This window comes from Frieseomelitta varia, unplaced genomic scaffold (genome assembly GCF_011392965.1).
Source record: "Frieseomelitta varia isolate USP_RPSP 00005682 unplaced genomic scaffold, Fvar_1.2 scaffold_411, whole genome shotgun sequence".
NCBI lineage: Eukaryota > Metazoa > Arthropoda > Insecta > Hymenoptera > Apidae > Frieseomelitta > Frieseomelitta varia.
Window position 1 is genome coordinate 138095 of NW_025110159.1, and position 26202 is coordinate 164296.

The 26202-nt window shown below is 33.9% G+C and overlaps 4 protein-coding genes and 1 long non-coding RNA gene across 11 annotated transcripts; 3 read left to right on the top strand and 2 right to left on the bottom strand.

Moving 5' to 3' along the window:
* LOC122531666 (nuclear pore complex protein Nup214) lies at positions 1–5544 on the top strand. Of its 2 annotated transcripts, none has more exons than XM_043659759.1 (5): positions 1–223; positions 430–723; positions 813–4977; positions 5105–5288; positions 5373–5544. In XM_043659759.1, exons 1-5 carry the CDS (start codon positions 191–193, stop codon positions 5398–5400), a joined length of 4704 nt encoding a protein of 1567 aa, XP_043515694.1. In that variant the 5' UTR covers positions 1–190; the 3' UTR covers positions 5401–5544. The 2 variants fall into 2 exon arrangements, with proteins under 2 accessions (XP_043515694.1, XP_043515695.1); XM_043659760.1 differs by having other exon boundaries at positions 3–223; positions 470–723.
* A 131-nt stretch (positions 5545–5675) lies between these two features.
* On the bottom strand, positions 5676–9746 carry LOC122531668 (integrator complex subunit 4). Of its 2 annotated transcripts, none has more exons than XM_043659766.1 (8): positions 9659–9746; positions 8846–8910; positions 8357–8775; positions 7950–8276; positions 7614–7878; positions 7082–7544; positions 6513–6996; positions 5676–6435 (listed from the first exon to the last, which is right to left on the bottom strand). In XM_043659766.1, exons 2-8 carry the CDS (start codon positions 8894–8896, stop codon positions 5694–5696), a joined length of 2751 nt encoding a protein of 916 aa, XP_043515701.1. In that variant the 5' UTR covers positions 8897–8910; positions 9659–9746; the 3' UTR covers positions 5676–5693. The 2 variants fall into 2 exon arrangements, with proteins under 2 accessions (XP_043515701.1, XP_043515700.1); XM_043659765.1 differs by having other exon boundaries at positions 8846–9172.
* Positions 9747–10103: 357 nt separating this feature from the next.
* LOC122531667 (PDZ domain-containing protein 8) lies at positions 10104–16275 on the top strand. 4 transcript variants are annotated; one of them, XR_006307353.1, is made up of 9 exons: positions 10104–10496; positions 10578–10770; positions 10846–11108; positions 11191–12265; positions 12352–12614; positions 12699–12902; positions 13767–13916; positions 14090–14415; positions 14504–14601. XR_006307353.1 is itself a non-coding variant. In XM_043659761.1 (9 exons), the coding sequence occupies exons 1-9, from the start codon at positions 10104–10106 to the stop codon at positions 14966–14968; spliced, it is 2937 nt and encodes a 978-aa protein (XP_043515696.1). In that variant the 3' UTR covers positions 14969–16275. The 4 variants fall into 4 exon arrangements, 3 of the variants coding, with proteins under 3 accessions (XP_043515696.1, XP_043515699.1, XP_043515697.1); XM_043659761.1 differs by lacking the exon at positions 14090–14415 and adding an exon at positions 14756–16275 and having other exon boundaries at positions 14504–14686; XM_043659764.1 differs by having other exon boundaries at positions 14367–14415; positions 14504–14632.
* A 2758-nt stretch (positions 16276–19033) lies between these two features.
* Positions 19034–26073, top strand: LOC122531671 (leucine-rich repeat-containing protein 20). 2 transcript variants are annotated; one of them, XM_043659774.1, is made up of 4 exons: positions 19034–19780; positions 24684–24827; positions 25002–25169; positions 25258–26073. In XM_043659774.1, exons 1-4 carry the CDS (start codon positions 19624–19626, stop codon positions 25419–25421), a joined length of 633 nt encoding a protein of 210 aa, XP_043515709.1. In that variant the 5' UTR covers positions 19034–19623; the 3' UTR covers positions 25422–26073. The 2 variants fall into 2 exon arrangements, with proteins under 2 accessions (XP_043515709.1, XP_043515710.1); XM_043659775.1 differs by lacking the exon at positions 19034–19780 and adding an exon at positions 23844–24089.
* LOC122531672 lies at positions 19780–22838 on the bottom strand. The gene is made up of 3 exons (XR_006307354.1): positions 22641–22838; positions 20008–22320; positions 19780–19882 (listed from the first exon to the last, which is right to left on the bottom strand). It is a non-coding gene; the product is annotated as an uncharacterized LOC122531672 (long non-coding RNA).
* Positions 26074–26202: the final 129 nt, after the last annotated feature.

The following is a 26202-nucleotide window of genomic DNA, read 5'->3' on the forward strand; positions in this document are numbered from 1 at the left end:
CTTGAGACGCTAGGGTTGAAAGCGTTTTTACTGCAAAAAATATCAAATGCGCAGTTCAATCTTAATCTACGTAATCGAAGGTTGTACAACTGTTGTTACTGCAGTTTACTTCGAAATTAAACCTGACGATAGTCTGACATTTATTTTAATGTTAAAAATTTTATTTAAGACTGTTGTAAAATAATTAAATATGAAAACTGCATCTGATCCAAAGGATATTCAGGTATTATACGTTATTTGGTAAAAACATAATTGTTAATATTTATATAATTTTTGATAGCTTATAACCTTACCAAAATTTATTTTCGAATCAAATATCTATATATATGTGTACTATTCTGTTACATTCAAATATAAGAAAATAGTTGTAGTATTTTTTTCTTTTTATTATACTTGTATGATACTTATTTTAATGCAACTATTTTCCAGGATTTTCAATTCAAACAGTCATGTACTTCACAAATTTTAGATGCATTCATATCTATACCAACTGCATGCAGTTTATTGGCTGCAGATAAAAAGACGGGACTGCTATATGCAGGGCAAAATAATAAAATAATTATATTGAAACCAGGAGATGACACTGATCCAAAATGGAAAATAGAATTTAATGTACCTGTAATTGTGTCTAAATTAACACTTAACTGTGATTGTTCTTACTTAGCAATAGCATCCCATGAACCTATGGTTTTAATTTATGATGCACAGGCACTTATTAAAAATGTAATGTATATGTAAAACCTTTTATTTAGGATTTCTTTTTTTTTTTAAATAATGAATAATTTAAAGCGTATTGTTCCTATGTTTTTTAGAGTTTACAATTACTACATAAAATCAGAATTTCTACATTAAATGGAGATATATTCGCAAATGATCTACGATGGAATCCTGCTGTACCAGGAATGTTGTGTACAATAGCTAGCGATTATACAGTTGGTAGTTTTAAAATAAAAGAAAAGAAAAAAGAAGTAATCGAACTGAAAGCTTTAGAGAAATTTGATGGCATAAATGCTTTATGTGCAGCATGGAGTCCTAAGGGAAAGCAAATTGTTGTAGGTTGTAAAAATGGTAATATAGTACAATTTAAACCTGATTTAAAAATAGCAAGGACAATTCTTGGTCCTAATCCATACATTGGTGAAGTTGTTAGTATTTTATGGATCAGCAATTATCAATTTTGTGCTGCTTATTTCGCCAATGAACAAGGAATTAATGTTCTTATAATTGATGCTCCTAAAGGCGAAACAAATACTATTTTCACTTGCTATGAAGATATTACTTATGGAATAACAGATTCAGAACCAGAAGGAACAATTCCTCGTTATTATTTTGATTATGTACCAGAATGGGGCTTAATTATTGCTGCTAGTAGCAACAGCAGTGAAATAGCTGTATTGGGATCCACAGATAAAGGTGTCACTTGGAATCAGTGGCAATTGGTAGATAGTGGCAGAGCTGAATTACCATTGATTCACACTACAGAAAGCTATCCAGTAGGTTTAGCTATCGACAGATCTTCAGTTAAAAATTTACCATGGGGAGCAGATTCTACGTTGCCCCATCCAGTTCCTATACTTCATATTCTTGCAACATCTGGACAATTATGTAGCTTTCATATGGTAAATCTGACTCCCAATTGTCCTCCTATTAATTGTCCACCTACAGAAATTATTGCAAATCCTTTACAAATACAATCAATCATAGGATCTGACACATCTCTTATTATGAATAGTATACCAATAACTAGTACGCCACTTGCTAAGCAACCAGAAAATGCTCTTGAGCGTTCAAAACCACCTGTTTCAGGAAATATTTTGAATAAATTTATTCAAAAGTCTAGTTTTATTTTATCTCCAACTGAAAAACCAAAACAAGAGCATAAATCTGAACAACCTAGTATGGGAATGAAATTGGAACCAACCAGAGAAATTAAATCTCAAGAAATTGTAAAACCGGATATTAAATTAACAGCAGTCAAAGAAATAATTACACACGAGCCTGTAGAACCAAAACCATCCACAGATGATGATACTAAAGATAATCGTGCATATATAGAAGAACATAATTTATTTGAGAAAGAATTACGTGACAGATCAGAACCACAAATATTGGAATATGATACAGAAGAAGAACGTCGGAAACTTGTAGATACATCTATTATAATAGATCAGTTCTTACGGGAATTGAAAGAAACAACAAATAGTTTATCTAGTGACATAGCATATTTAAAAGCACTATTGCTACAATCATTTGCTTGGGTTGAAGAAACGAAGTCAAAAAATGCAGCAACTAATGATATTACGACTAGAAATTGTGGAGATAGTACTAAAATATCTGATCTACAGAAACTTTATTATTATACTCAAACACAACTGACTCAAGCTAGTAAAATTTTGGACCTAGAATGGTCAAATCATAAATCCCAAGAAATGTCACGAATGAAAATACCTTATTTAGAGTTTGTGTTTCAAAATCTCATATTACATAATAAAATTGTACAAGAAGAAAAAAGTAAATTAGAATACCTTAAAAAAAGATGGAAATTGATTATTCGTAGTAATAGTATTTTTGGATTAAATCGTTCATTATCCAATTTAACTATTACATCGTCAAAATCTTCAGTCACTCTTCCAAGAAATACAGGAATCATAGAAGCACGATGCAAAGCGATTGCTTCTAAAACTTTAAGTTTTACTCAAGAAAAACAAATTAAATTGAGAGAACATTTATCTACTTGTACTCCAAAGATCATAAAACCTGTCAACCCTTCACCTATTCAACATCGTTTAGAAGCAACTTTGTCTTCTTTGACTTCTCCCAATACTGCTAACATTAATATTAAAAACAAAGTGGATCAACCTGTTTCCAAACAAAGTACAATTGCCAAACAACAGAATTTATATATTGATCCTTTAGATTCTATGGCTAGCATTGTAGCAGGTATTGGCACAAATGAATGCACAAATGAATCTAATGATGTATCGACACAAAACAAAATACAAAGCAAACAGCCTAGTTTTGGAATTACTTTTCCACCTGTATCTGGTAGTAAACCTATTCAAATAGAAAAAATATCTAGTATGTCAACAATTACTACAGGACTTCAAAATAGTAAGCCAAAACAAGATACTATTACATTAAATCAGATGCATACTTCATCTAACTTAATGAAATCTTTTCCTAAAGTTGATACTATTACATTTGATACATCAGCACAGAAGTCAGAAGGAACAGCAGCACAGAATTCAACTATCCAATCAATGTGGCTGCATACTATTAAACCAGAAAATACTTTGTTCAGTGATTCATTAAAAGATATATTACCATCAGAGACTTCGATAGAGAAAATACAAACAACTACGCCGAATACTGGAATGGCATTACCAATAACAGCAGCAAAAACTAAAACAATATCTACATTTAGTTTCGCTACTCCAATTGTTACTACACAAAGCACATTTGTTACATCACAAACAACAAATGCACAGGCATTTTCTTTTGCTTCAAAACCGTCAAACATTACTACTCCATTCAATTTAAAAATGACATCACCAACAACAAAATCTCAAACACAAGATGTATTAAGTTTAACAGGATCATTTACAGGACTTCAGACAAGTAGTCAAGCATCTAGTATACCCGCCAATATTAGTATTGTAGTTTGTACTACTGCAGATGAAAAATATAACTCCAAACTTACGTTTGGAATACCTGGTGTTTCTTCATCTGATGGAAACCAAATTTCTGCCGCAAACAAATTATGTTATAGATCTGTTACGATCGAAGAAGCACCTCTTTCTGAATCAACTTCTAGTCTTCCAACAAGTACTGTGCAAGATTTACGTGAACCTTCTGCCACTCCTTTGTTCAGTATTCTAAAAAATACATTGAATACTTCTGTATGTGAAGAAATATCGAATTCTACTCCAACAACAACTACATGTACTGTTACGACCGCTACGCCTGTTATACAAACTACAATTACTTCAGCCATGCCATTGTTTGGTAGTTTCTTCACATCAAATACAACAACAAATATAACTTCTTCTACTATCACACCTTTCCAAAGTGCTTTATCAAAACCTTTCGATAAAAGTATCATTATGTTACCACCAACAAGTTCTATCAGTGCCGCTGCTGCTGCTAGCAATACTACTACTACTACTACTACTGCTATCACCACTACGACTGTTGTTACTGCTATTAGTACTACAACAACAACTAGTACTACTATTACCTCTATTGTAACTACTACTACCCCTACTATTACTACTACTACCGCTATTACTAATATTATTACTACTCCTACCTCATCTACACTTACATTCGGAAATATCGCAACAACTACAGCTGCCCCAGTTTTTGATAAATCTTCTCTTACAATGAACTCTCAGTTTTCAACTACGCCAGCAGTTTCTTCAACAGCTAATACGTTTGGAAAACCAGATGCTAGTATACCGCTTTTTAAACCTTTTGGAAATTCTTCAAATTCAAACACATTTATGTTTAGCAAAATAACTACAGCTTCTCCTAGTGGTTCTATCTTCAGTGGAAGTAATACTAATTCGATCTTTGGCGAAAACACACAAGTATCCTCATCAGGTTCCATATTTGGAGGAAATACCTCCTCGATAAATACATTTGGATCCATCTTTGATAATAATGCTCCAAAATCTGACTCTATATTTGGTTCGGCGTCAAACACTGATTCTGCATCTTTCTTTGGTGGTGCAACAAACAATGTTACTTCAGGATTATCTTCAGCTGGATCTCCATCTGTATTTGGTGGTGCTGCAGTTAATACGTCACCAATGGGTGTAGAACAACCTGTATTAAGTGCACAACCTATCTTTGGACAGACACCTGCATTTAACACTAAACCAGTGTTTGGATCACCAGCAACGTTTGGACCACCAAAACTAATCTTTGGTGGTGGTTTTGGAACAACGCCATTTGGAGTTAGTGCCACTCCTCCAGGTAAATAATACATACATTTCTATACTTTTTACTTTGTTTAATTTAATAGTAATATATACTTGCTATATTTTATATCATTTTTAATTTAAAAATAACAAAATTTAATTACTAAAAATATGTAAAGCAGCATTTGGAAGTCCACCTACTATGGGGGGAAGTCCCGCTCCAATTGATAATAACATGCCAAAAGTTTTCGGAAATGTAAGTGGTAGTAGCACATTTGAATCTTTGGCAAATCAATCAGGCGGACTTAGTTTCAGTAGTTTAGCACAGAAAAGCGCTGACGTACCAAAATCTCCAGTATTTACTAGGTAAATTGACAATTAAATTCTTTTTATAATTTTTTAGATCCACGAAGTAAAAAATGTTTAATGTATATATATTTTTTGTTACAGTGGAAGCTCATTCTCCACTTGGCGGTAGTCAACAAATATGTAAATTAAATAAATCACTTGTTACGATATGTTTTATTAAAGAAATAGATTTTCTGTGCTCTCTCAGTCTGTTTAAATCATGTATTTATAATTACTTTTTATAAAATAAATCGAGCATTAGTATTAAAACTGATAATTGCTGATATCTGTGTTATACAAAATTGAATATATATATATCGAATTATATATATATATATATATATATATATATATATATATATATATATACTGAATTTATTTACAATAAAAAGTTTTATAAAATAATGCTGTATAAAAATATATTTAGATACCTCGTTTTATAGGTTTTGGGGCAATTGATACTTTAGTCGGTTTGCAAAGATCTATTACACATGGATCGTCAAGAGGGGAATGCGTACATACAGCTGAAGATGGTACAAGAAGTGCAAGAGATATTTCTACGTTGCAGGCTTCCATCCAAACTTGATGTGATAGTAAAACTATAGTTCTCAATCTGTAGTCATTTTGTTCTGTGTTCTGCAATCGTAAATCCGACTGACGTGGTAACAATAGTTGTACTTGTTGATCAGGATGCCTCAATTTAATGCGTAAAATACTAGGATCTCGTAAATTCAGTATTTTTGCTGTCAATGGAATTCCTAATAGAAGTCCTCCTGTAAATTTCAATGCCGCATCTGCATCACCTCTGGGTTCTTCGATAATTGCTCTACAGAATCGAGTAGATACTGATGGTCTTGGGAGACGCTCTTCCCCTTGCGATGCTGGTGTTAATAATAATGGTAAAAGCATTCGTGTTAAAGACCCTGGCTTTACATCAGCTAAAGTTGGGATTTGAAGTACAAGAGCTCTGGAAAAAGATGGTAATTTTGTCGTATCTTGAGGTAGAATATCAGCTTCAGACAAAAAGTGGCGTGCGAGCGGAAGAGCACTTCTTCCTGTCACGCTTCTTGTTACTCGAATTAGTTCTACTGCCAATGCTTTCAACCACACATCATTGGCTAGTATGATTTCGTTTTCATTTAATCCACTAAATAATCTTTGCAATCTGTAATATTTATATAAATTATGTATATATAAATATTTTTATATACAAATATAAGAAATGTTACAACTACTACATACTTTTGAGTATTTTGAAGAAGAACTGAAACATTAGTAGTTGTGTTCGGCAATGGACTTGTAGATACTGAATTTGTTGACAATATTGAAAATTCTTTTAATATAGATTTTAAAAGTAGTAAACATCTTATATATAGAGCAGTGAAACGTGCAGCTCCTTCCATACGATGATCCATCTCCGCTAAACGATCGAGATCGATAGCTGCAGCTTCTAAAAGTTGTGTGTGAACTCTACCACCTGGTCTTGCATTTTCTACACCGGTAACTACTTTTTCCAAAAATTCTTTTCCACGTTCAGCTTCCTCGTCAATTTTATCTTCTTTCCCAAAATCTGATCCACTTGTTACGGTTGGTCGTAATCGAGGAACTAAATGTGGCATCGTATCGCGTAAATAATGATAATGTTTAGATGCATGCTCTGTAAAAAGAGCATGCATGCTTGGGCAATGCAGTGCAGCATTGAATACTAAAACCAGCACACTTGCATCTATTATTTATGGTTAAGAATAATAAAAATAAGATTGCTAATATAATTTATATAAAGAGAACTAGAATTCTAGTTAGAAGGATACAAGAAGGTTCATCAACATCCGGTTCTGGTGTATCAAAAAACGGATGCCGTCCAAGAAGTTGTGGCACTAAAGGTAATGTCAAATATGGATGCGAGGCCCCTAATGCTGCTAAACAATTTCTAATACTTTCCTTATCTTGCGGATAACGACTTAAATTATCGAGCAAACGATTTACACACATATGAAGGCAATTTCTTGTAGCAAGTTGACTAGCTGCCAATGTAGCATGTAGACCTTCTCGTACTTCACCTGAAAAGTCTTCCAGTGCCCCTAAAATTGTTTCTAATTGATCTTCACGAAGCGTTACACTCGCAGACATTTTCCTTAATGATTCAATAGCTCTTAATCGAACATCTTGAATTTCATCATTAAACATATCAACCATAAAGTCTAATGAAATTCTAGCTATGTTTGGTTGTTCCAAGGATAAGGTACAAAGGGCTTCAACTGCTGCTGTTCTTACCTGAATATATTTATTTATTTTAACTACTAATAATATAAATTATAAAATAAACAAATAAAATGATGTTACCTCCAGAAATTCATCTTCTAAACCGTGAATAAACGCACCGCATGATCCGCTTTTCTCTTCTACTTCTGGTCTATCTGCTTCTACAACTTTTTGCTTTTTATCCAATGCTTGTTCTATGTACCTTTGTGATACACATTTCATTGTTCCTAGAAGAGACATTGCTAAAGCTCTAACTCTTGGAGATAAGTCGCCCATAAGGCTACAAATTTGAGAAAATGCACAATCCACCATACGTATGTCTTCTCCATCTGTCCCCACAATGATACTGCAAAATAATAATTAATATAATTGGCAATAAATATTGATAAATTGAAATAGATTTCAAGTATTGCTTACTTTTCAGGATATTCTCTGCCTAAAAGCCATATTAATTTGAGGACAGTTCTACGAACTATTTCATAATCATCTCTGAGAGCAGTACAAGCTTCTCCAAAAAAGCTTGCAGGTAATCTACAGCCTCTATAAGAGTGAAGTTCAGCCATTGTTTCAAATGCTTGCGCACGTACCCTTGGATCTTGAGAATATGCATAATTACTAACGAGTGGCAAAGTATCATCCGTAATGTTTGCAGTTAAGTATCTACCAATAATAGAAAGGCAGCGTGTTTGTACACCATGCCAAGTATCAGGTAAATGTTCACGAGCAATTTTTAATACAAGAGTCCTGAGAAAGAGCATATGATTTCTCTTTTTTATTCGAATAATTTATTATTAAAAGAAATAAATTTCAAATATATGTAATACCTATGATAATCTCCTAATTTTAACAGTGTTGCTAGCCCTTGGCTTTTTACCCTGTGTGATTCTTCGTTTTTCAAAAGTTCAGCTGTTTCGTTAACAATTTTTGTCTTTTCTATCGAATCATTTGTTACTTCCCCTAATTCAGCAAATATCCAAAGTATTTTGGCACGAACCGCCGCTTCTGTTTCTATGGTAAATCTCTCTGATAATTTTTTTACAACAGAAGGAACATCCTCTGGAGAAATGTATGCAATTGTGTCAGATATACGAACAAGAAGCTGTAATGCATCATTGCCACATTTACATTTCTCAAGGCACTCAATATAAGCTAATGCTGAACTTCCTTCTATTCCATTTTTACTGCCCGAATTAGATATAAGACGTAATGTTCTTAATCTCTTTAACGGTGGATCATTCACAACCTATAAACGACATTTAATTAAATGAAATATTTAATCTAAAATTTTGCCTGAAAATGAACATTTAATTTACCTGACTCTGGTTAAACTCTGCTAATACTCTTTTCTTCATTAAAGCTGCCATTTTAACAAAATAATCTGCATTTGTTTGCAAAAATTAAAGATTCAAATTTCGTATATCTATGTTTCTCGTATGTTTTTCAATATTTTACATTAAATAAAATATAAAAGTCAATAACCTCTTTGTTTTTAAAGTTTACAATAACTGTTACTTGTAATTAATATCATAAATTACACATACAATATCATGTATATATAATTTGAACTTTTATTCTATAGACAAACTTATGAGGTTAATCATCAGCTGATTATTATTCGACATATGCATACATACATCAAACTGTAAAATTAAATGATTTTATTGATATATACATATATATCTAAACGATATGCAAAATAAAAGAATTAATTTATCAATTAACAAATCTTCTATTTCAAAAAGAAATTAAATAATCCCTTAGCGTATAGAACTTATTTGTGATATTGATTTATAAAATGTCTCATTATATTGCTTTCTTATCTTTCACTTTGTTCAGGAATATCATAATTATCATATCTTTTCTTTCCTCGAAGGATATAAGAACATCTACGAGAACCTTTATAATTTTTATAATTGCACATAGCAAATAAGCCTTAAAAACATTACAGTAACAATATTCATAGGTAATCTGTTTGCTATATAATAATGTAAGATTATGAAAAAATATAAACGTAAATATTTCTATTTGTCATGCCTTGAGTAAACAGTCAAAACAAGTTTATCAAATTGACAAGTTTCTTTAACATTAACATGGCTGCCGAAATCAATAGAAAACTGTCATGATACCTTCTGCCCATGCTCATCGGCGTTGTTAGTTTTTCTAAAATGTATTGCACGAGTATTTTTTTGTGAACATGAATATCACGAAAGTTACTCATGTCTTTACGAAAATGTCGTAACTTCAATTCATAATGGCAGGTGAAAGTGTTCTGAATAACTGTTGACCCGTGAAACGAGGGTAATTCACCACAATGTAATACAGCATTATAAAAACAATAATTTTTTTATGATCAACTAAAAATTGTAGATATTATAGGAGTTCCTAATATTTCACATAAACATTATTGAAAAAAGTTCGAAATACAATATTTTTACATGATTGTTGTTTCATACCTGCCTCACAAGAAAGTGGCTGTTTCTACAATTTGTGTGAACATTTTTTAATTCTAGTAATAAAAATATTTATATTACTTAAGTAAACCACCGAGTTTCCAACAAATGATATATTAATATGAACATTTTTGAATTTATTTGGATATCTGTGATTGCATTTGTGTGTGGTATAATATTCATACTTGTACTGGAATTTTACTTGTTCAAAAAGTACTTGGAACAAGCGCCTCTGGCAAGTTCACCAAGAAAATCAATTCATCATGGCAAGGCCCAATTACCTAAGGAATTACTTGATAAGATTCAAGATGAAAAAACAAATTCCATAAGTATATCGCGTCAGAGTATGTGCCAAGGCAATGAAAACTTGGCAATAAATTTAACATTGCAATTTTTGTTCAATGAACTTAGAAATGCTGAGAGAGTGCGCCTTTGGTTATATAGAAAATTAAATAATGAGTTCAAAGAATTATTAACTCAATCAACCACGGGCAAATTATTAGATAGTGTACAAGTAAAGTATATAGTTTAAGTAAAAATATTATTTAATCTTTTTGTTAAAGTTATATTAATAATAATACATATGTATTTTCAGCTGAGAGATCTAAATCTAGGTTCACAATTTCCTACGATAAAAGGTTTAGAAGTTGCAGATTCAAAAATAGATGCTGATACAGGTTTATTGGAGACGTTGGATTTATCTTTAGATTTACATTATTCTGGAAATTTTCAATTATCAATAGATGTTAAAATGCTACTGGGAAAGACTGCATATATGGCTTTACAAGGTAATTTAAGAAATTATCCTAAATATAATACTTAAATAAAGTCTAGTTGAATGTAATTAGTGATATCTTTTTTAGTGAAACGTATCAGTGGCAGAGCTAGGTTGCAGTTTACACGTGTACCATATACTCATTGGTCTTTAAGTTTTTATTCAGATCCCATACTTGAATTGGAAGTGCAATCCCAATTTCAAGGTCGTCAATTACAACCACAGATCATCTCTTTGATAACAGGACAAATTCGAAGAGCTGTACGTAGGAAGCATACATTACCTCGCTATAAAATGCGTTATAAACCATTTTTCCGTAGACTGAACGATGAAACAGTAGATTTATCCGAAGTAAGATCTATTTTTATTTTAAATATTATAAAGGTTAAAAAATAATGCATATATTTAATAAATTTTTAAAAATTTTATTCAGGTTGCGAACATGCAATTGACACCAGGTTATTTGGAAGTATCACTAGTGGAAGTAACTAGATTAAATCTTGGACCTAATATATTTAATACAGAGGATAAATCACAAGTTGAAGTATATTGTACAATAAGTATCGACTCAACACCTTGGGTATATCTGACTCAATATACTGGAGTTCCTTACATGGTGTTGGATTTAATTATTAGTAAAGTTGGTTCTCAGCAACTGGGTGTAGTATTTAAGCAAGAATTTGTGCCAGAAATAGGTCATATGTGTGTGCTAGTCGAAACTATAATAACTGGAAGTCCTGCTGCAATTGCTGAAATGAAAAAAGGAGATATTTTAATAGCAGTAGATGGCAAAAAAGTGTCTAATATGAATCAAGTAGCTAAATTTGTAAAAAGTGCTGTGCAGAGACGTTTTATTATAAGGGTTGAAAGAAAGTATTCTAAAGCAGATTTGGACAAACAAACTAGTATGAAATTGGATAGTGAAAGAATATCAACAGAAAGAGGAGCCGATAGGAAAACATTAAGAATTGATTCTGCATTGAATAAGAATGATACACCTAGTACCGAAGATACTAAAATCAAATTTGAAAGCCAAATTAAATTTTCGGATTTGAAGGATTGTGAAAATGAAATTTCCGATAAATTGGAAATGAGCAGTAAACTTTTTAAGAGAAGAAAAAGCAGCGCACATACTGATGATACTGTTCAAACACCAGACACTACACCTTCCAGAAAAATTTCAACTACTTCGAATCAATCAATAATATTCAGTAGTTCTCAATTTTGCTTTAACGATGACACATATGTAACAAATATATCAGATTTATATTATACTACTAAAGAGAAAGAACATGCATCTTTAATTACTTTTGAAGAAACTAGAACTTTTCAAATTGATTCAGAACTTCAATATTTAAATATCGGAGTATGGGGTCGTATCAGAGGAGAAATTCACGCAAAATTATTAGGATATATTAACGTCCCTATGAAATTAATTTTAGCACAATGCTATACGTCTTCAACTGGTCATTATCTTAAATGCTATGCTTTATTACCACCAGATAGTGGTATGTATTGTTCTTACTAAATACAATTGTCACTAATGTATTTATTTTCATATATTTTATACTAATTTTGCATGCTGTTTCAAAAGCTTCTTTAGCAACGGTTCATCCAAAACTACAAGGGTATTCAGGATTTGATCCAACACTTTGTTATGGTGATATTTTATTATCTTATGTATGGGAATCTAGTTATCCGAATCGTTACATGGCTGGTGACTCAGGGAAAAAGGAAAATGCTGAAACTATTAAGGCACAACCGCCTTTAAGTGAAGAAATTGTTGAAAAAAAGATGCACGACTTTATTAGAACTCATTTCCATAGAGCGACACATTGCGATTTTTGTACAAAGAAGGTCTAAGTTTTTACTGTTATTTTTCTCTTTATATGTATGTAAATATATTTGAATAATAGAATTACATATATCTTCATTATATAGATTTGGCTAAAGGATGCAGTGCAGTGCAGAGATTGTGGTATGGTGTGTCATAAGAAATGCGAAGTTCGTTGCCAAGCATCAGGAACATGTGGAGCCGAAAGTATAACAACAATGGCATTAGAAGCTGATGAAATAGAGCCTACTACTCTTATTGGGGAATCAGGTCCAGAGATTTCTCTAACCAGTTGTGAAGATAATGTACAGGTACTCAAGACGTAATAAAAACTTTTATTACGCGGAAATGATATTGTCAACTTACTGATTTTTAAATTTACATAATATTTTAAAATAGCAATGAATGCTGTAGTTGACAATTCCTTAAACATAAATTTTTATTCGTTTTTTGATTGTGATCCAATATATCACTTTTAAAAACAATGATTATAATTAAGACAACCTAGAATTTAAAGTTAAATCTCTGAATTAAAATTTATTGAATATGTAATACATACATATACATATATATATATATATATACATACATAATTTATATTTTTATTGAAAAAAAATTGTATATTAATTTTGAAAGAAAATTATTATGCAATTGTCGTTACAGCGGAATTTTAAGAAAGAAATATTATAAATATTCACTATGCATATCTACGCTTTACTAGTTATATTTTATTGTACAGTATGCAATACTGTAATCAAGGAATTGCAGTTTTTGGGCAATTAATGTATACTGGAAATAGTATTCTTGGTATTTTGTACATAGAAAAACAACTGTTAAGTGTGATTCACTTTATTGTTGGCAATAAAATTGATCATCTGCATAATAGGGAGGTGAAGGTTTTTTGTAGGTTTGCACCTTGACCTTGCTTTTAATGTTGAGTACTTGTGAATTTTGTAAGTCATCAAAAAACTTACTTTATTACTGACTAACTTAAGCTTTTTACACGAAAAATAATCAAGAGCGAGATCGAGGGCTCGGTTATTTATATCGTTTTCTTTTTTGTTTTCTTCTTCTCTTTCTTTTTTTTCCTCTTTTTTTTTAAGTACTTTATCGGTATTCATGATTGGATAAGTAAAATTATTAATAAATTTGAAATTGATTGATCGATTAATCAGGGTGCAACTATGATGGCCATGAAGGCTAGTATAGCTAATACTCTGTTGGGCCTGAAGAAGGCTGGGAGTACCAGTTGTTTGGCCCCACCGGCTTCCGGTACTGGTCTGGCATCTAGAAGTCTTCCCCCAAGTCCCTGTGCATCCCGCAAGGTAGAATTTAATAACACAAATTTGTTCAGTTGGAACAGAGAAGGATCAGATTAATTATAAATCACATCATTAATAATAACCGTTGCGTTAAATTTTAATGACGATTGTAATTAAATCATAATTTTAGGCCTTCTCTGCTCTATCTCTGTTCGTTGTTTTATTTTTTATACCAGCAATTGCAAGGGGCAGAAAACACGCTTATGCCTAAGATATTTATTATCATTTTTGAAGCTTAAATTATATTTGAGCCGCTTCACGTTCATCTTTCATGCAATGTATTTGGAACTTCGTACAAGCTTTTTATTCCTGTCGCAAATGGTCACACTATTTTCTCTTGCTCGTGACACTAATTGTTATTTGAGGGACACGCAGATGCACACTGAAGTCGCCACGCTTGTTACATGAAATATTGTTGTATTAACACTCTATAACTATTACAATCTCTCATAGTGCGATAAATGATGCTTTCTTTACACCTTTACTATCATATGCAATTGAGGTAGGTGCATCCATTCTCTAGGATTCTCAAGATTTAAGTTTATTATATTACGCTCCGACGAATCTGATCGAATTGTTGAAACATTTAGAATTCATTGGTTGGAGGCTTGGGCATAAGTCCTGATCTCTTGGAGGGTGCTGAACCTAGCGTGGCAGCCCCTTTAGTAGCTGGCGATTTGGATGATGGTCTTATGTCTAGGGCTAAAGATACCGGCAAGTTTCTATACAAACACCTGGAACCACTGCAACGCGTTGAAAAAATCAATGCTATGGTAAAGATAACGATTTTTATTAAGACTCATGTAAATTAATTTTATGTTTAATATAAATTTTCAATGTAGATGGGGAAGCTAAAAACTGCGCTCGACGCGGAAACTACCTCAAGATTAGAATTATCACAAAGTGGAGAAATGGACAGTATTAAATTGATTGCACAGAGCGATTTACGCGTGCAAGCACTGAGTGTCTTACTATTGCATTATTGCGCTGGATTGCAACATGCGCAAGAAGTATTAGATCGATCTCAAAATAACAAGGAGTCCAAACAGACTTAACTTCAATGAAAAAATTCCAACAAAATTACCAATATACATTCCGAATCTTCGTACGTTCTATTTTACTTCAACCTAAATTAGCGGTCGTTGATCGATTATAGTTTTCTTCAGGGATCTGTATTAGACATATTTACAATTGTACGTATTATATGCGTGTTTTGAAATTTCTCTTTAAAATTCGATATTCAAGTTTAATAGGCCCCGAGATATTATACTCGTAAATTTTACCGTGATATCTTCGTATAGTTTACCAGAGAACACCAAATATTAAGACTTGTATTTACAGATTCTATATATACTCGTAGAGAACATAGTACAATATGTATCAGTTATGTTTACGCCTAAGGTATTTTCAGCGGTTTAGATAAATAGTGGTGTTATAAAGAAATTAGGATAATAAAAACGGAAAGATTTAAGTTTAAATCTAAGGTAACGGGCAATTAGATATTTATAATTATAATTTATAATTATAGTTTACGATAGCTTTGCGGAATAGATATGTTATTCTCTTTGATATCAATATAACGATAGGACTTCGTTTACCAAAATCAAACAATTGGATCGATTTCTTTTCTTACCAGATCGTGTTTTACTTGTGCAACGAAATGCATGAATTGCGACTGATTTAATTAAATATCAACGCTAATATATATATATATACACACCTACATCCGAGTATGAATGAAATACATGATACGGTAAAATTCCATCCATCCAGATAACGAACATCGAGACATTGATATATACATACATACATACGTATATTTTGTGGCTTCAATGAGATATTACGATTCATTGTTAATATGTAAAATGAATATAAAAAAATCAATATAGATTGTTGAACGATCGTTCAATGACAATTTGTACTTATATTATTTAGGGTTAATCTAACAAGACTAACGAGAATCATCTCTCGAGCCATTATTTTCTTGAAACACGCTGTTGTTCCAAACAATGTTTTAAGTATTAAAGATGTTTTATTCGTCCAACGAGAAATATATACGAATAAATGTGAAACCGAGTAGACGTCCGTTTATATCTACCAGTGACGTTTTCCCTTCAGGCTACGTGGAAGATCCCAATTCTTGGTAAATATGAAAATACTCGAAAAACGGAGACGCAGTAACCCGCGAGCGCACAAAGAATCGACGTCAGAGCCAGAGATTTTATAGGGCCAATGTTCGCGGTCAGACGAAAGACTTTTGTAAAGGTTCTTCGCAGATTATAATTGTGAAACGTCAAGTTAAAAACCTTTCTCCTTGTTAAAAACAAGGAAAAAGTAGCTTGTAATGTAAAAGTTCCAATGATTCGGGTATTATTTTTGTTTTACCCGCTTCATCGCGAGAAATCAACGAATATAATATTTCCGAATAATAGCCAGCGTTACTCTTTTTACGATTCTTGTCATTTGTATCCAAGCGTGCGATTCTCCGACTTTTAGAAAAATTTGTTGCGCGGATTATTCGTGGAACACGATGTTTCTTTCTGCCACGTGTTGGCACGTCACACTTGGCGTAAAATCAGAGCTCGGCAATCCTGGCCGGATGTAAAATCGTGCGTCGTTTTCGGAAACATAAAGCCATCGAATTGACAAAGAAAATGTGTGTGTCTGTCGTGCAAACGTCTCACGTTGTTACGAATTAGAAACTTAATCAAGGATCCGTATTTTTGGAATAGATCTACGAATATCTTCCTCGTCGATATATGTGAATGCATCTATATTTAGAAAAAAAAAAAAAGGAGGAGGACAATATCAGAGCGAGAAAAAGAGGGCACACACGTGCACGGATCGCGTGCATCGATCTCGCGACGCACCGTAGCTTTTATCTCGCGTACGTTTGCGCGAGAATCAATACGAACACGACGACTCAGAAGTCATGGGGGATTTTGGCCCGCGAATCTATTCTCGTCCACATGAAATGCACGCGCAGTATCCTCTGGCCACGTGCCAAACATACCGAAGAATCGTATAAACATTTTATCCCTGTTGGGCACTGGGCTCTGCGATGAATGGAGAACGGAGTTCTCCATCGAAATGTAAAGGCACGATTGACCTTTTCAATTAATTTTGATTTTATGTCATTTTTCGTTCTTAAACCAGGGACAATCAAAGGTACGACTCTCTTTTTTCTCTTTTTCTTTCTACAGTTTCGTGAAAATATTCGATTCAACCACTAAAGGATGAGTCACGAAAGATTTTCCCTTACCAGCGTGATCAAACGAACAAGAGATTCTTTTGAGAGAAAGGCGTAGAAATATGTACGTTGTTCAATGTGGTGAAACGAATGCGCTTCTCGATCTCGCGACGTCGGCCAAAACTAAGCACGCGCACTCGGTGTTTTCCTTTGTCTGGAAAGATGCCCTGGCAATATTTGTCACTTCCTCCAGATGCTTCTTTTGGCTGTTTTATTATCACGACGAAACAACAATGCACGTGTCCATGTGCAAATCTCCTTTTAAGTGTCTTTTAATGTTCCATTCATTTTAAAATATTCGATATTCGTTTTTCTGTAGAGTATTGATTCCTGTCCAAAATAATGAGTATATATTTAGCAACATTGTCGATTGATTTACTTCTTGCAACTGGTTCCAAAGAAATAAGCAGGAAGATTTTCAACACGATTTATTTTCGTTGATTCCCATTCGAGTGAAACGCGTATGCGTCATTTTTATATTGCGTCGTTTGCAGAAAAATACGAAGAAAAGTGAAATAGATTTTGCCGCTGGAGAAGTGCGATAAACGAGCAATAACGAGCATTCGTGATGGCGCAGTAGGCACCGTGCCGAACGAATGGTTCATCGTATTTTCAACCTTGATATTAGACGATGTTTTTGACGAATGCCTTGCATAAACCGGGAGACAGAAAAGTGAACAGGATGAACAGAACAAAATTGTTACGAAAAATGAACCGGAAGCGCGTAAGTGACGAATACACTTTTTATTTTGCATATTGTTCGCTTCCTCGTCCTTACCGCGCGAGTTGCGCCGCTAATTACACATTTATATAACGTCGCGATTCGATATATATACGTATATATGTATATCGACGAGTAATACATTATACATATAAGAAAATGAAATAATAAAATAGTATCTGAGCAACGACAATCGCGGAATTGTACACGCGATTGTATAATTTTTTTAATCCGTTGTATAATTTTTTTTCAACAAAGAATGCTTCCCTTTTACGCTTACGTACACGTGCGAAAAGTTTCGTTCACTTTTACATAAGAGCCCCGGACGTATGGATAAATGTGAAATGAAAAATTGATTCGTCGTAGATCTTACGATCGGAAACGGTTTTTCATAACGTGTAATGAATTATAGATGAAAGAACGTGCAATCAATTGAAATTGTAAGCCGAAAGTGAAACGCAATTTGGAAGCTCGTAATCAAATGTTGGCAGGAAATTGGCCGGCGTTGTTCGTGAAGTTACGTATGTAAATGTGTAAGATTTCCAAACTTACACACGACGCGATATCTAGATCTCTCTCGAGTGCGTGGCATAATCAAAAGAACCTCAATCTCAATAGAACGTACAATTAGATGAGTCATCCCATTCCGCGAGAACTTTTGCGTACGAGTATTACGCTTCTCCTTGCGACGATCCCGTCAATCTTATGTCCAGGCTCCCTTCGTCTGTGCCGCGTGTAAAGGCCTTCGAGTAGTACGTATTTACGTGCCTATTTCTGTACAAAGAAACTTCAATGCCGCGTTTAACGTAGTTCGACTCTTAAGAAGCGTAACGCGGAAAAAGATCGACTACAGTCGATCTGCGAGAAGATTTTCCTTCATCCTGTGTTTGTCGGGGAGACAGTGACAATGTAGACCCTGAAACGAGACGTGTTCCAACAGTGGTAACCTTGAATATTTCAGGTGACACGCTCGCGAAAACGTCAATTCCAATTTTGACAGGTTGCAGGCCGAGTACACCTGGCAACGCATATGCGTAATGGCTCCTACAGTTGTTTTCAAACAAAGAGAGGGAGTTGAAACAAAGTAGTCAGCTGATCCGAGATGCATCTTTGGTGGGAGACCCCGCTACGAGGGCTTAAATAGCACCGCGTGGAGTTCTGCCATTTCAGTGCCAGCCAGCGTCACCTGGGATGTTCTCGTTTCGATACTCCTTTTTCCCTCCTTTCCAAGAGTTCTTCAAGTGCGGGGAATAAAAAGCGAGAAGTCGCGGACTTTGTGAAAGATCGGTGACAGAACGATCACGTCTTAGACGCGATCAGTTCGTCGATGTTCTTAAAGTCAACGCTTTCCCGTTGTTTTCACAATAAACAACGAGAACATTTGCGACAACAAATTAGCTAGAGATTCGCCTTAGACGCGATAGTTCCATGCAACAAGTATTTCATTGGGAAAGTGCGTTTCAAGCATTCTCTGTGTACAATCAAAGGTTGCGTCCCGAAACATGATAGTTTCTTGATGCGGGAGGAAGAAGTAGAGAGAACCGAGGGTGCTACTGATACTTCGAGGAAGAAACCGTAAAAGCGTGTACCTGATCACTGTGCAAGAAGTTCGACGGTGATTTTTGAGACAATTTCTCGAGGAGATTCAGTGATCGTTCGATTGCGAATAGATAGATTTGTTCAAAGATAGATCGATACAATTTTTCCACGCCTGGCGTACATAATCAAACATAGAAGAGATGAGACCACCCGCGTACAACGGTGATGATGTGCAACAGATTTCTCCGGAGCAAGGGGAGAGGAACGTGGCCATGGCTGTTTGCGTTCAGTTGGCTGGCCGGGCGATAATTAGGGTAGTTTCCCGGTGCGAAGAGGCACAAGACAATTGTAATCTAGGTAGGTCAAATCCATCATTGATGTCGTTCTATTATATTTAGCTTGCCAACATCAATCGAGTTTGGTTTTGTTTACTGGATCATCGAACGTAAAACAAAACATCTGTGAAAAAAAAATTGATCTTTAATTGCCCCTTTGGTAGAAAAATAAAAGCAATTGTTTTAAGAAAAGAAAACATAGTCTTTTTTTTTCTAGAAAAAATGAAACCATTTAAAAAAATGTTTTACCAGCAAGGTTGACTCGATAAACTGGATAGAATAGGTAAGGTGAAACGTAATTGTTTCCTTCGCGTTAGGTACTTTCTACGCTACATCTTTCCGCATTTGAGGCATTACACTTTCGCTTTTCTCTGAAGATTTCATTCCAGGAAAGAAAACGCGTTGGAACATTCGTCCAAGTAATGTTTATGTTTCTGTAATCACTTAAAGATGAGAACAGTATTTCGATTTACACCTGTACGATTGATGAACAAAAACATCGTAAATGTTGGAACAAAGAACAATCCGGGCTGCGTAGTGACAGATACGATAATAAAAGCTTAGATAAGATATCGAACAATGTTGAAATTGCATGTATTGAAACTCAAATAGCTTCGAGAGAAAAATCGAGTTTGAGCATTCGCCATCAAAAAAAAACCGAAACGTTCTAAATTAAGACTTTCTATTGGTATGAAGAAATTATTTTTAATTTACAAAATGCTATGAATAGCCAATTGTTCGCCCATTTTTTCATGCTGGTGAAAAGTCGTGACGACCACTACGCTCGATCTCAGTTAATATTTTTGTTGTTTGTTGGGAGGGCAGATATACGAAAATCGTCAGCACGCATAGATACACAATATATTCAAGATACGAAAGATAGTCTACTACGGAAAACATTCCTATCTCAATCAGTCTGCACAATTTTAATTTCGTTTGAGTCGTTCAAGATCATAACGCGAACGCGACTCAACAGCATGTTTCTTGAGAAAAGTCTACTCAGACTAATCGGTTTTTTTTTTACCATCTCCACGCTTGCAAACACGATTGTTCAATTTTACTAAACTTTTCTATGAATACTTGCAGTAAAATGTAAATTATATATCGCAAATCTGATGAACCACAAATCTTGTGCAGATTTGAAGCTTGCCAGTTGTTCGCATGGTCTGATCTACTCACTGGTATAATCTACTCACAGCATACATTTGCCGGCAACGTAACGTCCGACTCTCTATAGCACTCAGCATCGGAAATAATTTTCTTAATGTGTGTGAAATGGTGAAAGTAGCTTGATGTTCATTTATAACATAAACTATATTGTTTATATAATAGATAAAGAAATTGTTCCATCGCGATGTAATTGGTTGTTCCGCCTCGATATCGTTATCGACAAATTACGTGCGATGGAATAATAAATTAATAGATACGTGTCATCGAGCGACCTTAGAATTCGTTCAGTCAGAGGACTAATAAAGTTGGCAACTTGATACGCGTTTCTTCGGCCGACCTTGATTCGTTGTTTCGACCGACCCGTAACAAGCTCAATTTTTAAACTACTGTGACAAATTAGCTTCGTCTAGAACACTGGACATCATTCTCAAAGGAACGCGAAAACGTTCAATGTCTATCATCAATGTCTTCTACATCAATGCTTGCTTTCCAAAGCATTGTATAGAGTGTAGATCACGCGACTCGCTTCCTCAACCTGAAAGAAAGAACGAGTCTCGTGTCTTATCCGGATAGATTTGAGATCTTCCTCAATGTCGTTTCTTCCAGCTTTGTTTTGACTAGATCTGTATCGGGCATTTTCTCATCTTTGTTTATTCATTATTTCACTGTATTAATTACCAAATAGTGTATTAATTCTTATACTGATCACATTCTTTTCTTCTTAATTTTATACTGACTGTGAAAAGCATCTTTGTCAAGTCGTCAAAAATAAATACAAGATTTCTAGTCGGTAACTAGCGAAAGTCTCGAATTGGAGAAAACGAAGGTGAGAGCCACGTTCAAGGATCACAATGTAAACGATCCTTAAAAAAGAAAAAATGTTTTAACAATAAAACTCAGACCGACGACTAGAAGTGATCCTTTTTCTTTAATATTTGCGCATATAATTGCTTATTATACGCAATGAATGCATTTCTTTGTATCATTTAAAAAATTGATTCTAATTCTATTTCTTTAAATTAATATCAAATGATTGAAAAGATCTTCCTTTCTTTTTTACTAATTCACGATCGAAAGTACAAAAGAGATGTTACAGTTGTAATATTAGATCGTTAAGTGATAGCGATATCTAATGTTGTAGAGCGATCCATTAGACAAGTATACGTAACAGGTGGTAGTATTCTTTGCTACGGTAACGGCTCGTGCATCAATTCGAATAAAAGTGAAATGCTCACTCCGAGCTCTAGCATAGATAATTGGTTGGATAAACATTGTGTTGCACAACTCTCGCATCCGGTCTTTGTTCCTTAAGCTAGCCATCGATCCGAACGCGTTGCAAATTGTTCGCGCGTGAGCAAATTTTGTTTTTGTGAACAAAGCTTAAAGCAATACCTGTATCGTAGTTGAAGTATTATTATCAAAATTCTAAATGCTATGCTTTTCGTGCCATTTTTTTTTTTTTCATTTTATTACAATAATCTATAAGAAAACATTAATCAAAAAATTGTAATCAATTTCTAATTTTAAGAATCTTATTTTAAGATTGTCAACTTTTTAACGTTATTAAAACGCTATTAATATTATCGTGCAATATATCGATGCATCAATCTGCGAGACAATTGATCCATCAACAGAAATGTTCTCTTGTTTGACGTTTTGGAAACACGAAAGGTCAATCTCGGAATAGTGAACCACTACAAATAAATACTCACGCTTTGCATGCCATACGAGAGTCATTTTTCCTGATCTTTTTTACATGTATTCATATCAAAAGAAAGTTAATGAACTACTAATTCATGTCATCTTGTTATTTGTTCTATTATTTTTGCATACCTTTAAATTCGATTTTTGTGTAACAAAACTGTAGAATATTCTTGCTTATTATTTTCTTTCAATAAAATATCGTTTCAAACTCACTGAGACATTAGTATCATTTGTTCAAAATATAAAACAGGAAACTCATGTTCGAATAGGTGAGTCAGCTTGCAGTTTGTCATTCAACTCTGTAGTAGCTGTTCTATAAAGAATGTTTGCATCAGTGTGCATATTACAAAAATATCTGACAAATAGAAAACGATTAATAATTGTATTATTTTGTAAGGAATCAAAGAATTACCAATTTTTATCTGAATATTATCGGAGTATTGTTTTTTTTTTATATGTAAAACACGGACGGTACTATATATTTTCATAGCCACAAATACCTACATACATTTTGTACGCTGTATACGAATACAAGTACGTGAGACGCCACCATGTATGGAAACGTAACCTTAAATGGTAGCTTGCCACCAAAGCCATTTACTACTTCGTAGTAAAAAGTCATCATCACTGTCAATACAAACAGTAAAACATAGTCAGGTAGTCGACTCGTAGTTGATAGTGTTAAAAGATCTTTCTGTTCAAAATTTAATACAACATGAGATTGTTAAAATTCAAAACGTACAATAATATAAAAAAGTTTGCAAAAAAGAAATATAGCTTCTTTGTAGCGAAGTTTTCAAATGTTCAGTAGTATAGTTATATGTCGGCTCGTGAAATAACGTGTATTTTATCTTGTATGATCTATTACACACGTCCGTTATACATAATCACTTCGATAACAAAATTCATTAGTTTACGTCATATATAAACATTTGTAACAACATAAATTATAAAAACAGTGATTGACGCGAAACGATTGTGTAAAGCACAACGAAATCAGAACTGAACGCGCATGCGCTAGAAAAATGGCGACGAGACTTTCTAGCGCAATATCAAACAAGCGAGCGTCCCGCGTCTATTTTCACATCGCTAAAATACTCTTAAAATTCGTTTTCAGCCGATTAAAATTCAAACGGGACATTAATAAATCTGAATTGATAAATTTCAATCGTTAAAGGAACATGACACTTGAATTGTTAATATGTATTGGACGTTTTACGAGTATTATTGTCGTCGACTTCTATATAAATCACGTCGTGGCGTGAATTTCCGGAAAGTAGAATGAATGCCAAGACCATCGAACCGGTGCTATTTATTTTTGAAGTTCGTCGAAAATAAATGTTTCGCATCAAGGTGGTGAGACGTCTGACTTGACTCAGTTTGCCTCAGCAAAATGGCGAATGCCGTCACGAGAGTGGTGTTGCGCTGCGAAGATGCACAAGAGACTAACAATCTTGGTAAACTGTACTTTGAGAAATAACTAAGAAATTACTTTGACAGACTGTTAAAATCACGGTTTTCGTAAAAATTCAGATCCAGTCTATTTAAATCAATTGTCGTCGGTGTAAATACTTCAATTTAGTTCATGACCTAGTTCTCGCTGCTACAGGTGCATCGCGGGTTTTATAAAAAAAAATCGTACATGTTCAAGCTGTTTGAAATTTTTAGTATAGTTCCTGCAAAACAAATCAAGCCGGAATCGATCTGCAATTTCGACAGTGAGAATTAATAATAAAAAAAAGTGTGCAAACTTCTATTGTTACCGTCGTGGAATATTGATACACTGACCTAGTTCGACAGCTGATCTGTCAAGAACACAATACGGGCGGGCACAATGTCTTCGTGCTCCAATTGTGAAAATTGAACACATCACTATTTTCTACGACATGTAATCTAATTATATATGCCTAACAATATATCGTTCGCGATGACTGTCGATATATTTAATTTAATTTAACATATAAATTTCGGAAAATATATTTTTTTTTCTAACGTGAAACGAAATAATTTTACTTAGAACTTTTTTTAATGTTATTTTATATTTTTTTCAGATCTATCAGAATGCCAATTGATGCAAGTACCTGATGCAGTTTATCATTTAATGAGACATACAGAATTAAAAAGATGTAACTTGTCAGGAAATGTGATAACAAAAATTCCACCAAAATTTGCAGTTAAATTCTCACTGATCACTGGTAAGTTGATTAACACTTGCATTCGATTAAATATTCGTACTGTTAATATCTTTGTTGTTCCTTCTTTATCCTCTTGTCTTCAACAATTAAGGAAAATTTCATCTGTATTTCTTTTTTTTTTTATTTAAGCTGAAAGGTACTGTAATACAAATTCAAACACATAATCGTTTCTAGAATTGAACCTGAGTCATAATCAAATGAGTAAGTTACCAGAAGAACTTGCTGAATTGCAAGCTTTAGAAAGGTTGGATATTTCGCATAATACGTTCATTGCATTGCCACCCGTTACATGTCGGATACCGCAACTGAAACGGCTCCTTGCCAATAACAATTCAATCATTGGTAAGCATTGCACATATCTACGTTATATAAACGATATTCAAATGGTCCAGTTATTGATATTATAATCTTGATAATTTTGTTTCTCTAGATATAGATGTCGAAAGACTTAGGCACGCTCCCGCGTTGGAATTTATCGATCTTCAAGCCAATCCCCTAACGGCTAGGATGCATGATCTTCTCGGTACTTTGACTCGAATTAAAATCGAACTGACCCCTCGACAAGTCGAAGAATGGGAGGATCTTACTATTTGAAGTAAAACCATAGCTCAAAGAAAACAATAAAATCTGCCAAAGCAGTTGATCGTCGAATAATCGTCCCACATGGACGTAGTTTGCTTCCATTACTATTGACTGAGATTGTTCGAAAGTTCGCAAACCGGTCGTTACGCGAATTTAGAACAAGAGCAAGTATTTTGTACAGTGATGAAAAAAAAACACATATGACTGACCGACAACAGGTGTGATGATATGCGGCAAGAATCATCAGGAAATGGAACTTTCTCTAGTTGATGTTTTTCACAATCTGTACTTAAGGATAGATTTGCCGCGTACCTGGAACTTTCTTCATTGATCTCGTGGATAGCGATTGATTGTCACTTCTTTTACTCTCGTTTTGTACCGTGTGGATTTTTTTAGATATTCTGCTGCTCGCTCATTTGGCCTGCGCAAATGCTGTGATTAATGTATATGTAACATCGCGAGCTGCCGATTCAATTTACTACCATATTTTTACTAACTCCAAATAAATATCCTGTACATTTAAGATACGTTTTATTATTTTTTACGCGTGGATTTGCGACATATTCGACATAATCAAACGACTGCCAATATACAGGCGAAATCTATTGTTGATATTTTCGCTATAAATCGATCGATCACTTTGATTTTATAAAATATTGAAGAGGAAAAAAGAAAACGAAAAATATAAATCTAATATATATCATTCTGATATATAAGAATTTACGGTATTCTTCTGCTTAGATACGTGTCTCATGGACTGGCAAGAATTTTACAGGAACGATTGTATTTAATT